The 14,534-nt window shown below is 47.4% G+C and overlaps 1 protein-coding gene across 1 annotated transcript in view; it reads left to right on the forward strand.

The window, feature by feature from the left end:
- The first annotated feature begins 2,300 nt into the window (after nt 1-2,300).
- PRSS53 (serine protease 53) overlaps nt 2,301-14,534 on the forward strand; it is an 18,592-nt gene continuing 6,358 nt past the window's right edge. Inside the window, exons 1-7 of the mRNA XM_053360721.1 lie at nt 2,301-2,599; nt 8,260-8,286; nt 9,034-9,202; nt 10,676-10,956; nt 11,986-12,152; nt 13,359-13,575; nt 13,801-13,951. Of these exons, the coding sequence (XP_053216696.1) occupies nt 2,377-2,599; nt 8,260-8,286; nt 9,034-9,202; nt 10,676-10,956; nt 11,986-12,152; nt 13,359-13,575; nt 13,801-13,951 (1,235 nt within the window). The 5' untranslated portion in view covers nt 2,301-2,376. The remainder of the gene's footprint in view (nt 2,600-8,259; nt 8,287-9,033; nt 9,203-10,675; nt 10,957-11,985; nt 12,153-13,358; nt 13,576-13,800; nt 13,952-14,534) is intronic.

Raw genomic sequence — 14,534 nt, forward strand, 5'->3', positions numbered from 1 at the left:
AATCGGCATGTATGATAAAGAAAATGACATAAATAAATGATATATCACAAGGGAGAGGCCTTGGCTGGAAGGTGACTACGCTCCTTACGTGTTTGATCCTAGCGAACTTTGACTTGCCGCCTGCTTTTGAGGCCTGATGAACCCTGGCATGAACTATGCCAGCGGTGCCCAGGTCCATATTAGGAATAAAGCGTTCTATCAGGGCAAAAAGCCCTTCGGTAAAGCAACGTCCCCCAACCAGTGGCCTCCTGATGTCTTTGGACTACAATTCCTATCATCCCTTGCTACTGGACATTCGCGCAGGGGCTGATGGGTGTTGGAGTCCAACCACGCCAGGTTGGGAAAGGCTGAGCCAAAGAGCTGGCTTGTTTTCTGAAATCAAAGCCTGCTTCCTTGTTTCCTGACCACCCACACCCCTTTCCTTCTGTCCATTCTCATTCTTTTTACTTTAAGTCTCATACTTCTGTATCTGGTCTTCTCTTCCCCACATTCCAGTCTGGGCAACTCACTCTGCCTTGTCTCAGCTGTCATTTCCTAGCCCAAGGATGGAGAAGCTGTTCCACTCCAAGTGTTGCTGGACCTCGGCTTCCATCATCCCTGGCCAGTGAGCCAAACCGATAGTTCCAGATAAGCCCATTGGCCCCTGGTCTCAGCTGTTCTGCCAATGGCAGCCAGAAGCATCCCTGCCTCTCTGTGGCATATGGGCGGCTTCCTCAGTCCCACGGCAGCCCCTCCTCACGTGCCTCCATCTGTCTGGAAGTTTTGATATGGCACAAAAACAACCCCGCCACCGCCAGGATTTGGTAGAAAGCTGGTGCTTTCTAGCTGCAAGGTCTTCACCATTGCAGAGCATATGAATGATGGAGCACAGAATACAGATTATGTTCACTTACATATTACATACCTAACTATCACACACAATGTTTGGGATTTTGTGCAATCCAGTTGATGGGGAATAGAGAACAGGGCTCTTTCTGTGGTGAAATCCCATTTCTGGAATACTCTCTCCGGCTCTCTGTTTCTGTCATCTTCTGATATATGTTTCCAGCAGCTGGCGAATACTTATTATTTTCTAATTTCATTCTGTATGTTAATATGGTGCTTTATTGTTGCTGTTTTGTTTCAATGTTTCAGTGGTGCTTTATCCTTCTTATATCCTGCTATGATGTGTCAGGTTTTAAAGTGATTTCTTTATTACAGGTGGCATCTGATGAAGTCATAATAATAATAGTAATAATTTATTATTTATACCCTGCCCATCTGGCTGGGTTTCCCCAGCCACTCTGGGCGGCTCCCAACAGTATATTAAAAACACGATAAAGCCATCAAACATTAAAAACTTCCCTAAACAAGGTTGCCTTCTAAAAGTCAGATAGTTGCTTATTTCTGTGACATCTGATGGGAGGGCGTTCCACAGGGAGGGCGCCACTACCGAGAAGGCCCTCTGCCTGGTTCCCTGTAACTTCGCTTCTCACAGGGAGGGAACCACCAGAAGTCCCTCAGAGCTGGACCTCAGTGTCCAGGCTGAATGATGTGGGTGGAGATGCTCCTTCTGGTATATTGGGCCGTGGCTGACTTCATACTTGAAGTCACTGATATAAATGAACTTAAGTTAGGCATGGGTGGTAGTAAGTAGAGCATCTCCTTCGCTTGCTGAAGGACCCAGGCTCCAGGCCCGACAACTTCAGGTAAAGCTAAGAAAGACCCCTCTGAAGTCTTTGACAGTTCCTGCTACTCAGTGTAGACAGAACTGAGCTGGTTCTGTGTTCACAAGCTGCTCACTCGGAAAGTGTGAAGCAAAGAACAACAGAGAGGCATGCTCTCCCTCCTATTTTTCTCTTTCTCTATTTTCTCCCTTCTCTCTCCCCCTCAACCCCACATTGCCCACAACAAAAAATGACACAGATGAACTGTAATTGAGCTGTATGATTTGAAAACAGAGACACTGAATGTACTCTTGCTACTTATGGAAAATCTTTAAATAAAAATATATATTTTTTATTGAAGGAATGCTTAGTTATTTGTAAATTGCCAATGTTCTGGGAATTAATAGTAACGACAACAACTGTTGATGATGGTTCTGTTGTTGCCATACCACTGAATTTGACAAACATTTATTATTATTGCTATCAATTATCGATTCTAATAATAATGATTGATTATTACGATAAACGGACAATGTATGTCAGTAACGCTTCTCTTGTTAGTGTCTTATCCTTTTCCACGTGAAAAAAGAAACCTATCTCTTGCCAAAAAACCGTTCAGCCACTGAGACTGTCATCAGTTTGTTTTCCTCTTTCTGTCAGGTCAGCAAGACCAGTGCTATCAATATGCTGCTAAAAGCATAGAGAGTTCCAGGGAAATAAAGATGACTAAATGTGCTTCTTACACACGCAGAGAAATGCCACATTGTGCAAGACTAATGAGGTGTGGTGGGGCGGGGAGACCCAGACTGCCTCCTCCTGCAAGGGCCCCATGGCGCATATAAATCCCAGAACGTGCAGGGAGCGGACAGATACGACGAGAAGATCTGCAAAGATGAGAGGGCAGACAAGAAGCTCTGCCAGCGCTGGGCTGCTTTTGCTGTTGGTCCTGACGGGTGAGTTCCTGGGCACAGCCTCTTGCGTGCGCAGCAGAGAATTGGGTGAGAACGGAATGGTGCACACAGATGGGCACATAGGCAGGCATGTTGGGGTGGGTGGAATGGGGTCCCAGGATAAGTGTCTCCAAGGACGGAGGGGTAAAAGGGGCAGCAGGGCACCACAGGGAAGGATGCTCAGCCTGGGAGCCAAAACCAGGATGGAAACCAGCTGGCTGAAAGTGGGCAGTAGTCCCAGGAATAGCTGCTCCCACAATCAATCCTTAAGCACGTTCTGTTGTTTCTGCTGCAAACCTGGCAAAAGAGATGAGAAGAGCTGCCCTGCTTGAAATAGGCAGGCAGATGATGGGCAAGATATAGGCAGGATGAATGGATGGGCAGGTAAGCAGATACAATACCTAAGGTGGTTGGCAACCCACGCTGGCTGGAGCTGACGAGAACTGGAACACAATATCTGGAGGGCTACTGGTTTCCTAACCATACTGCAGATCAGGAGGGGAGAAACTCAGACTTAGGGGGGCAAAAGCGGCCCTCCAGAGCTCTCCATGTGGCCCTTGGGCCACCTCACGGCTGGCTACACCTCTCAGCAGCCCTGCGGTGTGCCTTCCTTAAATGCTTTTGCTTGGGTAGAGGATGGTGCAGTGAGGCAGTATAGAAACCTCTGGTTTGTGTGTGGCTGGAGTGGAGCCTACTGTACAAAAGTAATCACCTGCATGTGGTCCTTGGAAGGCTGCCAGCGAGGGAAGGTGGCCCTCGGGCTGGAAACGATTCCCTCACCACTGCTGCCGATCAATCTGCTGTTAATGGCACAAGGCGTGGAGAGGAGTTATTTTTTTACAAAAAATAAATTATTATTGGCAACTCTGCAGAGGTTTTGAGGAAGGAAAGACTTCCTCCATTCACCGTGTTGCAACGTAAGTGGGGCAATGGTGGCAGTGATGGTGGTGGTTGTGGTGGTTGCGGTGGAGAGGAGCTTTCCCCTCCTCTGATTCATAGATGAACTTAAGGCAAAGGGCTCAGGAAGGCAAAGATTGAGGGTTGGTGGGAGGCTGGATTGCACTTCCCCTTCCCCTGATTGTGACTGATCTCCTGCTCCTTGTCACAGCTGTGCAGCAAGCCTTCCTTCATTATTCCTTGCATTTCCACCAAAGTGCTGGCATCTAAGCCACTGGTGGCAATACCTGCAACAAGCCACTCATCAGAGCCGCTTTGCCTGAAATGAAGAGATTTGGCCGATAAAGCTTTTTCTAGCATGGAGGCACAGAGATGGGGGGGAAACTGCAGTCTTCAATTTGGGCAGGGGCTGCTGCTCACCCAGGGGTGAGATGCCACTGAAAGCGACAGAAGTTTAAAGCAACCAAGCATCTTTTTAGTTATTGCTTATTGCTGTGAACCGCCCTGAGATCTTTGGATGAAGGGCAGGATACCAATTAAATAAAAATAAAAGAATTGTAAGCTTCTTGTGAGCTAGACCCGACTTCAACAGATGCATGGACCGTAATCCTCAGTGAAAAAGGAAATATGTCAAAGTCTGTTAGACAGCCAAGGGCCATGAAAGTTTATAGACATAGGGGCATAGAACATGGGGGTGCAGAAACAGGAGTTGAATGGCAATGGAGTGCAAAAAGGACACAGCCTGTGAAATATGTCAGCTAGAGCTAAAATGTACATGAAATAAGCACAGCTGTCCTTCTTAAGAGTTGTAACTGGTGATAACACTGCCATCTTTGCATTACTAAGCAATTTAACATCTGTAGTAGGACAGGGAACTATTGCCTCTACCGAGACTCAAATAGGATCGAACTTGTTGATAAGTTGCAATTCAGCAGCTTCCTGTTGGAGTTTCCCCTTTGAAGCTCCTTTGGTCAAGGATGGCCATTCAGTTACTCATGATAATAATAATAATAATAATAATAATAATAATAATAATAATAATAATTTATTTATACCCCGCCCATCTGGCTGGGTTTCCCTAGCCACTCTCGGCGGCTTCCAACAAAAGATTAAAATCATGACAAAACTTCTCACATTGATTTCAGTGGGATCTCAGTGTGACTAAGGACTAGTGGATTAGTTAGTTCATTGGGTATATATGAAAACAAGATGGAATCTCCCATCCCACCTCATTTTGGCCTGGCAATTGCAGGTGATGAATCTGCAACCTTTCTAGATGTTGTTGGAGGGTCACAGATTTTTCATTCCTGGCTATTGATACTGTTGGGGTGGCCTTTAAAAAGCTGTGTCATGGGCATCTTCAACATCTCCCTGCACAGAGTTTGGGGACGTTTGTTCCCTGTTGAATTTTGACCTGCCATGGAGTCATTAAAACCACAGAACCCATGTCAGGAAAAACAAGATCTCGGCCTCATCCAGGTCAGTTGATGCAAGACAGGTCACCCAGCCTCCTCTTTCTCTGCATGAAGTTCTCCTTTGCCCCTCAAAGCCCCAGAAGCTATTTGTTGGAAAATGTCTGAAGATGAGAACAAACCCAAGTAGATAACATGTGGCTTTGTGCCAAAATAATGTGGTCAACCCTGTTTTTTTAAAGAGAGTCCAGCCTTTCTCCCTGGGAAAGGTCAGGTAACCAAGAAGGATCTGAAACACAGACACACTCAGTTTGCTAGCTGTATAACCTGTTTTTAAATTCCAGAGGTCAAACCTGCAGCTAAGAGAAAAAAGGATAATCCCTGTACACTTCCAAATCATCATTCTCCACCCGGTATTAGATTAAAAGGGCTTTCTGTATTTTAATTTTTCAGCTCAAAAGTCAAAGGTTGCCTTGCACAGAGAGCAGGGGCATTGTGGCAGGTTGCCTAGGAGGGTTGAACCCCAGGTCTTTTGACCTGGCCCCCAGATCCCATGTGCACCTTACATTTAAAGTGCATTACTCCCCCCCCCCAAGAGTCCTGGGAATGGTATTTTGTTCAGGGAATACAATTCCCAGGATTCTTTTGTGGAGGTGCTTTAGATGTATGGTGTGCAGGCAGAGAGAATAGTTCCTGGATCCCCTTGATTTCTGTGGTGGATCAAAGTGTTCCCCTGAAGTCACTGGGTACTCATAGCAATCCCAGTTCCCAAGAACAAAATGACAGCTGAGGTGGGGCTAAAGGCGCCAACAGTCTGGCCTCTTGTGCAAAGCCTAATTATGATAAGCTGGTACATTATAAATAGCTGTGTTCCAAATTGTTGTGATAAGGAACAGGGTGGCTTCTTTCCTTTCTTTCCTTGCCTCTTCCCTCCTCCATTCCAAGGAAATGCCTGGCACACAGCTGTACAACAACAATTCGGCAGAGGAGAAGTGTTGTTTACCTCAATCTTGGGCGGTCCTCCCTGGCCTGCTCAGATCCAGTTCAGTTCCAGGCAGCTGCTGCAGGTGTCCCTTGCCAGCAAAATTTAAATAAAATTGGGAAACACTCGCACAAAATTGGCATTCATCATTATTTGCTTGCGCATCTTCCCATTAATCAATCGCTGATCCCACACTTGTCAGTGCATTTTCTCATCATCGTTGCATGTGTTGTTGTTTTTAAATGTGTTATAGTGATAGGCTAAGTCAAGGGAGACCTTTCACTCCTGGAATTGTCAAACCTAAAGCTCCAGGATGTACTTGATTCCCTCCTGCAAAATAGGGGCAGTCTGGAGGGAGCGAAAAGGTGCCACTTGCAGTTCTAGATAGGGGAAATAGTTTTTTAAAAATTAAAGACCCAAATGCCCTGCAAAGGGAAATCAAGCATAGCAGGGTGTGGAGTAGGCTAGATGGAACCTTCCTCCCTCAGTCGCTAAATTTTAACCTGCATGGGGGGGTGTTGGCTTTAAAAACAAAGGCATATGGGAAAGTATTTTAAAAGCATGCCTGACCCCGGCTCCTCACCAGCAAAGAGCAATCCACTGTAGCATATCAGATCTCATTTAACTACATGCGTCAACCAGCCTGGATTAAAAAACCAGGAAATGGTCCTAATCTGGGTGAAGGATGTTGACCTTGTGTTATGTGGCAAACTACATAAACAAACACTGCTCCTTTAAATTTGGAGGGAGATTGCCGTTTCCTCTTTCCTGGGGAAAATTTTTGACCAGGCACAGTGTTGCTTCAGGAAATTGACCCTGGGCGATAGGCGCTGGCTGAGTCACTGTTTGCTAGAGAGCTTTGCTTTCTCTCATGAGAGTGCATCTGACTCATGAAGGGCCAGGAAACAGTGCACTGGGAATGAGATAAGGACTGCCATAATCTCATCAGCCACAGTCTCCTGGATCTTCAACAGCTTTAGAGACCAGAGGAGACACAGGCATGGACTGCATGGACTGTCACTCATTTCTAGGACTGTTCCCGCCATTGAAGTAGCAAAGCGTGAAAAGGAAGCTGTGGTGGAAACCATCATGCAGATCCTACCAGGCCTGGAAGAATTTCTAAGCAGGGATGGGGAGCCTGTGGCCCTCCAGGTGTGTGGTTGGACTCCCAGGTCCCATCAGCCACAGCCAGCATGGCCAATGGTCAGAGATGGAGGGAGCTGGACTCCTGCAATACCCAAAGAGTCACAAGTTCTCCATCTCAGCTCTTGAGAGCTTCAGCTTGGCTAGGTGGGCCCCTGTGCAGAAAGAAGTTCAGTAGTGGCTGAGATGTTAAGGGAGCAGGGTGGCAAAATAATGGATGGAGACAAATATTGCTAATTGCTGCAGATCATTTGTGGCTGTTAGAGGCCAGTTATGCCTTGCACTAAAGGGGGAACCAATCTGCATTGAATTTGCATGTGGTAATTTGTATGCACATTTAGAAATAATTACTTGTTGTATCTTGGTGATAGATACGTCTTTGTGTGCTTGCTCAGACTGGTGACCAGGTGTTCTTAACTCTTGTTGGGCAACTTCAAGGCTCCTGATCTCCCTTTTGATGGTTTCTTGCCTTTAAAGCAGACTTGGACTGGACAGCCCTCAATCAGAGGGCACCTTCCAACAGGGGATAGTCCTCTGGTAGCCCTTCCAGACAGAAAACTGTACTTTGTAGAGAGGGGTGCATACCCCTTATTTAACATGCATGCCACTAAAGAGGGCAGCTGAAGGATCGGAAAGCCAAAGCAAAGAGCCAGTTCCCCCATGGATGTTTTAGGAAAGGTCAGGAAGTCCCCTCTTGCAGAATCAGTCTTGTGAAATTGTAGCCCATCCGCTAACATTGCAAGATACTGGAAACTGACGGTTGCAAAAATGTGCAGCTCTTCTGATGGCTGGCTAACAGATGAGTGGACCTTGTGGCTTATCACCATTCATGTTGCCTTGACGGCCGTTGGAATAAACTCACTCATTCAGCTGCCAGTTAGGGATCAGGTGGACAAAGCTAAGTGGACAAGGCACCAGCAAATGGGATCCAGGCCAGATCCATGCCTGGGAGTGAAATAAAAATATTCGCGAAAAACCACAAAAAGCAGAAACCTGCTTTTAAAAGAATAGTGTCTCTCCCTGCCCTGCTGGAGTTTTGGATTACCACTCCCATCATCCTCATCAGCTGTGCTAGCTGGTTCTGATGGGAATTGCAAGCTGAAACATCTGGAAATCACCAGATTTGTGATGGCTGCTCTGCATTCTTGCTGGCTTTGCATAATGGACAGTGATGGACCGCAGGGGGAAAACATAAAAAAAACCCTCAACCATTTTTCTCTTTCCACCAGGTCTTCAGCAAGGATCATCTGCCCAAGGTATGTGCCCTGAACTTAGAACTTTTCCTTATTCTGTTCTGTTCTTTTTTATTTTATTTGTTTTAAAATTCCACTGTAAACGGGCCCTGTTAATGATCATATTGCACTTTTTAGAGTCTCAGAAGAAAAGAAAGACAACAGGTGGTTGTCTGAAGGAGCTTGCAATCAGCAGCTCTGGAGAGATGAAACTTGTCCTCCTTATTTGGCAATTTGATTACATAACGGGCTGAAAATATCTTAAATGATTGACAAGAGATGAATCTGAGCAAAGGGAGTCACACTTCTGTGTGGCTTCATTGCTATTCAGGATGTTGAGGGGATTGGGACAGGGTTGGGAAACCTCGGGCCTGGGGGCCGCACACAGCCCCTGTTGGTTGGACTAATGGTTTTGCAAAAAAGATGGATTATAAACGATGCGCAAAAGGGCAAATCTGCCATGCAAACTTGTACCACTTTCAGTTCTCCAAAAGAACCCTGGGAACTGTAGTTTGAGAAGTGTTGGGAGGGATGGTTCTTTGTCATGGAATCTTCACATAAACATTATTCCCTGAGAAGAGGTAACAGCTATAAGATCCACTTAAAACTGCTATTCTAAACACTCTTACTAATGAGAGAGCTTCACTTAATTAACCTCTGGCTAATTCAAGGGTAGGGTTGCATTGTGAGTCGCTAGCTATAGATCTGCTGTCACGACAGGTATTTCTATATGGTGTGTGTGAGTCACCTTGCTCTCTGCTTTCCCCCCAGCACTAAAATGTGGCATTCAAAAGCCCGTTATCCGGATAGCAGGTGGACTGGATGCCCGGCGTGGCGAGTGGCCGTGGCAAGTCAGCCTCCAGTACCGCGGAGAGCACTTTTGCGGCGGAAGCCTCATTAACGAGAGATGGGTCCTGACTGCAGCCCACTGCTTCTATGAGTAAGTCAAGACAGAGTGCCCCCTCTTGGTACCCACGGGAATTGCATCCTAAAAGGCATCCAGCATCTTCTCTGAAGAGGCATTTTCACCCTTCTGTCTCCTATTGGGAGTCTGTAACCACCTGCAATTTTTCCAAGTACAGTCGTACCTCGGTTGTCGAACGGAATCCATTCCAGAAGTCCGTCTGACTTCCGAAAATGTTTGACAACCAAGGCACGGCTTCCGATTGGCTGCAGGAGCTTCCTGCACTCCATTGGAAGCCGCATCAGCCGCATCAGACGTTCGGGTTCCAAAGAACGTTCACAAACCGGAACACTCACTTCCGGGTTTGTGGCATTTGGGAGCCAAAACGTTTGAGTCACAAGGCAATCGGGATCCAAGGTATAATTGTACTTGTGTTAGAAAACAAACAAAAACAAAAATGTTTTGATCGATTAAAAAAGTGCCTCCATTGAAACACCCTGCTGAATTCTTTTTTTTAAAAACAGTTTTAGCCTATTAAACAAACTGATCGACAAAACACGGCAACCCTAATATTTATAGATCTGTCGTCATTATCAGTGCTTTCCGTGGTTTTAAGCTACCGTATCCAAAGTGAGGCTATTGCTACATACAAACACATTTTAGGCATTGTAATATCCCCACAACATGGATGGGAAGCTGAAACAGAGAGAGGGGAATTGCTGGGGCTACCTCATTAAGGAAAGTAAGAAGCAGGGCTTTTTTCCAGCTGGAAGTCAGGTCTGGCACACCTCAGGTGGGCACCATTGCCATTATAAGAGAACTAAGGGGACACAGGTGGCGCTGTGGGTTAAATCACAGAGCCTAGGACTTGTTGATCAGAAGGTCAGCAGTTCGAATCCCCAAGACGGGGTGAGCTCCCGTTGCTCGGTCCCAGCTCCTGCCAACCTAGCAGTTCAAAAGCACGTCAAAGTGCAAGTAGATAAATAGGTACCCCTCCGGTGGGAAGGTAAATGGTGTTTCCATGCACTGCTCTGGTTCGCCACATGACCCGGAAGCTGTACGCCGGCTCCCTCGGCCAGTAAAGCAAGATGAGCGTTGCAACCCCAGAGTCGACCATGACTGGACCTAATAGTCAGGGGTCCCTTTACCTTTAAGGAGGTGTTTGTGGTGAGTTCCAGCACCTCTCCCAAAGGTTTCAGCCAGGGAGTCTTTTCCAGACCTACCTGGAAATGCCAAGGTTTGAAACTGGGCCCTTTTGAACACAGTTCTGCCTCTGAGCCATGGCTATTCCCTTATCAACTTGCAGCTGAGGTGAGATTTAAACCTCCGCTGGAGCTTCCAAGTTACAACACACGGCAGAAGTTGAGATGAAAAGAGACTGGCTGGTAGGAAGGGGGTCATCACATCAGCTCATGAACAAAGCAAGCAAGGGGCCCACGCGCCCATTCTGCAGATTCAAGAGTGAGCTGCGAAAGATTCTCAAACACGGTCCTTTCTCTTTTCCTCCAGGCTGGGAATCAAAATCTGTGCATCTGACTGGAAAGTGGTGCTGGGCCGCGTGAGACTGACAGGCAGGTCTCAAAGGGGGCTGGAACGCAACGTGTCCGACATCATCCCTCACAAGGACTACGTCAATTACGACAAAGGTGATGACATCGCGCTGGTGCGCCTCAGCGAGCCTGTGAGCTACAGCCGGGACATTGCTCCCATCTGCCTGCCGCATGCCAACCACCGCTTTGCCTTCGGGACGCAGTGCTGGCTGAGCGGCTGGGGAGAAGTCGCCAATAACGGTGAGTGGGGAACGGGGGTCTCTCTGGTCAGAGGGGGAGGTTCATGTGGGCCTTGCTTCTGTGGTCGAGCTGTGGTTGCAGAAGGTTCCAGGTTCGTCCCTGCCAGCTCTGCTTAAAAGGATCAGGCAGCAGGTAGGCCTGGGAGAAGGAGTTCGATTCAGCTCACATCTATCAAATCCATGCTTTCCAAAACAGTACGGGAATCGCAGCCATCCTTTGAAACATGTGCTTATCCAGACTTTGCAATGTGGTTGCACAACCATAGAACCTTTACCGAAATGCGTGTGTTGGGGGGGGGAGTGTGCAATAAAACAGGAATGTATTGGTGAAAAGTGCATGATGTTAGGAGAAATTGCTTGCAAAAAATTAGACAAAACAGCATACAAAAATGTGTGTGTTGGGATAAATTCACACTGAGATGCTGAAGAATTTTCAGGAGGATTTTTAAAAGGGGAAATTCACAAATTGCTGCAGAAATGTAGAGAAGTGAATTTAAGACTGTGGAAATAAGAAGCTGAGAGAACGGAGAAATGGCAGATTCTTCCATCCCTAGACTGCCTGGTGATGGAAAAGGGCCCATGCCTGAGAGCCACTGCCAGTCAGAGAAGGCAATACTAGCCTAAGTGGACTAAATGTTCTATATAGGGCAGGTAGCTTTTTGCATTCATAATTCAGATGCTGGCTTCACCAGGCCTTATGGGAAGGGCCATAGTTCAGCAGCAGAGCATCTGCTTCACATGCAAACGGTCCCAGGTTCACTCTATGGCATCTCCCAGTAGGGGTGGGAATGTCCCCGGGAAAATCCCTGGACAGCTGCCAGTCAGTGTGGACAATACTGAGACAGATGGAGCCATGGTCTGCCTCCATATAAGATCAGATGGTGGTTTCATCAGATCTTTGGCGGTGTGTGTGTGAGGGACCTGTGATTAGGAGCCAACCAACATGATCAGGGGTTGCTCCAAGCATCTTCTGCCCAGCTGCCTGGGACCACCTAATAACATTCTAACTGCACCCCATGCTCCCCTCCAGTCACCCTGCCAAAACCCATGAACCTCCAGGAGATGACCGTAGACCTGCTGACCAGCGACACCTGCAACTGCATCTACAGCAACCTACGCAACAGGAGGATCGTCAGCCCAGCTCGGCCTGGCATGGTCTGTGCCATGACTCCTGACCGCAAGAGGGGTCCTTGCAAGGTCAGCAAAAGATGAGCGAAACTGTCAAAGGAAGGATGTGGGTGGAATTGTGCTTCCCAACAAGATAGGCCCTGCCTTGCTAGATCAGGCCTAAATGCTTCACGTTTCAAGCAAGTTCATAGCCCTTACGGACATGCAAATAGGAGTTTGTGAGTAATGGCTGGAGAAACATTCAGAAGCCATCTGGAAGCTCGGCAAGGCTTTCAATAGTGAAGGGGTGCTGCTGCTTCAGGGCATGGTATAAGTCTCCACCTCTCCAGCACTACATTGGCTAGCATAGATAAATCAACAGGTGCAACAGCAAATCCCCATGCATTTATATGCAGACACAAGTATTATTTCAGGGATGGGGAACCTGTGGCTCTCAATAAGGGTTGCTGGGCTCCAGCTCTGATAATCCTTGGCCCATTGGCCATGTTGGCTGTCGCTGATCCAACAATGTCTGGAGGGCAGCAGGTTGGCACAGCTGATTTTGTGGGCCTTACACCCAGGATGGCATGTTTAGGGTTTGCAGCCTACACGTGGGAAACGTACACTGTTTGAAATATTTGGTTTTCTTGGCGTAGGAACAGGGCGGGGGTAAGATTCAGGTTAGATTCAAGTCAAGAATGCAAAGGATCTTCCTTAAATCTTAAAAGTTTGGGCACTTTCTCCCTGACACGCATAACATCATTGGGCATTCCCCATTTTCCCAAGTATGATTGTGCCAGAGTGAGAGCGACCAGTTTTAGGTTGCAATCCTCCACCCCATATATCTGGGAGTAAATGTCATGGAATTGAAAAGGACTTACATCTGAGTGGGGCTGGAGGCAATGCTAGTCTTACTTAGAGTAGACCATTGAAATGAATGAACACGATGACCTTGGGTCCATTTGTTTCAATGGGTCTAATCCGTTTAGCATTGGATACAACTCTATTTTTTCCTTTTGAGGGTAGAGCAGTGAAGACTAGTGATTGTCTTTGCCATGTCCGGCTAATTGACAATTATTATTATTATTATTAATAATTGAATTTCTATACTGCCCTATACTCGGAGGTCTCAGGGCGGTTCATAGAAAAGATCACAGGAGCCCAACTGTATCCATTAGCTGCCACTGGCGAAAAATCAGCCAACCCCCCTGGGCCATTCGCTAGTGAAACCAGCAGCCAGCATAGCAACAAAACATTATGCACACCTATGTTACAAAGCTCCTCTTTCCACCCCAGGGCGATTCAGGTGGCCCTCTGGTCTGCATGGAGGATGGCTATTGGTTCCAGGCAGGGATCTTGAGTTTCTCCATGGGCTGCAGACAGTTCTTTGGCCCCACCGTCCTGACCGACACCGCTTTCTACGCCGACTGGATCAAGCGTTATGTCGAAAATGCCACCTTCGCCAGCCAGCCCGAACCCCGGCCCAATACCACTGACAAGTACATGTGCACAGGTATGGGTCTTTACCTAGGATTGCTGCAAATATATGGCTTCACAGCATCGGTTGGGGAGTCTGTGGCCCTTCAGGACTGTATTGCTGGGACTCTAATTCCCATCAGTCCAAGCCAGCATGGCTCCTGGTCAGGGATGGTGGGAGCTGTATTCTAGCAACATCTGAAAGCATAAGATTCTTCTTATGTTCTTCTGACACCACATTTTCCTCTGCACCGGTTTCCAGGCTGCGGGGTGATGAAAGCGGACAGGCCTGGCGGAGGGGCAGAGGGTCTCTGGCCCTGGTACGTGAGCCTCCGGCACAAGGGTCAGCACGTCTGTGGAGCCACCTTGATTGCTGAGGACTGGGTCATCACCTCTGCGCAGTGCTTCATTGGGTGAGTGGAGATTGCATGGGCAAAGTTTTCCTGGTGGTCTCTGGGCATGTGAATGTGACATCCTGTGTTATGCTAGCCTACCTTGGATTCTTGTTGATGGCATCTTCTCCTGCAGCAGCTTCTATAACCTTCAGGAGAAGATGCCTTCTTTTTTGGCTGCTGTTTTTTGGCTGCTTTTTGGTAACAGCCAGAAAAATCTCCACAGGTGAAGCTTTCTCCAGTCAATTTCAGTTGTTGAATTTCTGCCCAATGCCCAACTGTTAAAGGTCTCCCAGCAGGCCTCCCAGTGGGAAAAAGGCATGCATATTCTGGCTGCAGAGTGCAGGAAGTTAATCCCACTTAGTCATATAGACAGTATTTGGTCTGTCTTGAGAGCTTAGTGACTGAGGGCATGTAGATGCAGTGTGGCAGCTAAGAATTATGAATCAGGGCATCCCCAGGTGAAATCTCTCCTCTGCTGGGTGCATTGGGTAGGTGGCCTTAGGCAAGCTCCTGCATCTCATGTGTGGCGTGCGGGTGAGGGGGGTTACCTCACAGGACTGTTGTAAGCATTCACAAGATAAAATTTGTGAAGTGCTTCATG

The sequence above is a fragment of the Podarcis raffonei genome, chromosome 13 (genome assembly GCF_027172205.1).
Source record: "Podarcis raffonei isolate rPodRaf1 chromosome 13, rPodRaf1.pri, whole genome shotgun sequence".
Classification (NCBI taxonomy): domain Eukaryota; kingdom Metazoa; phylum Chordata; class Lepidosauria; order Squamata; family Lacertidae; genus Podarcis; species Podarcis raffonei.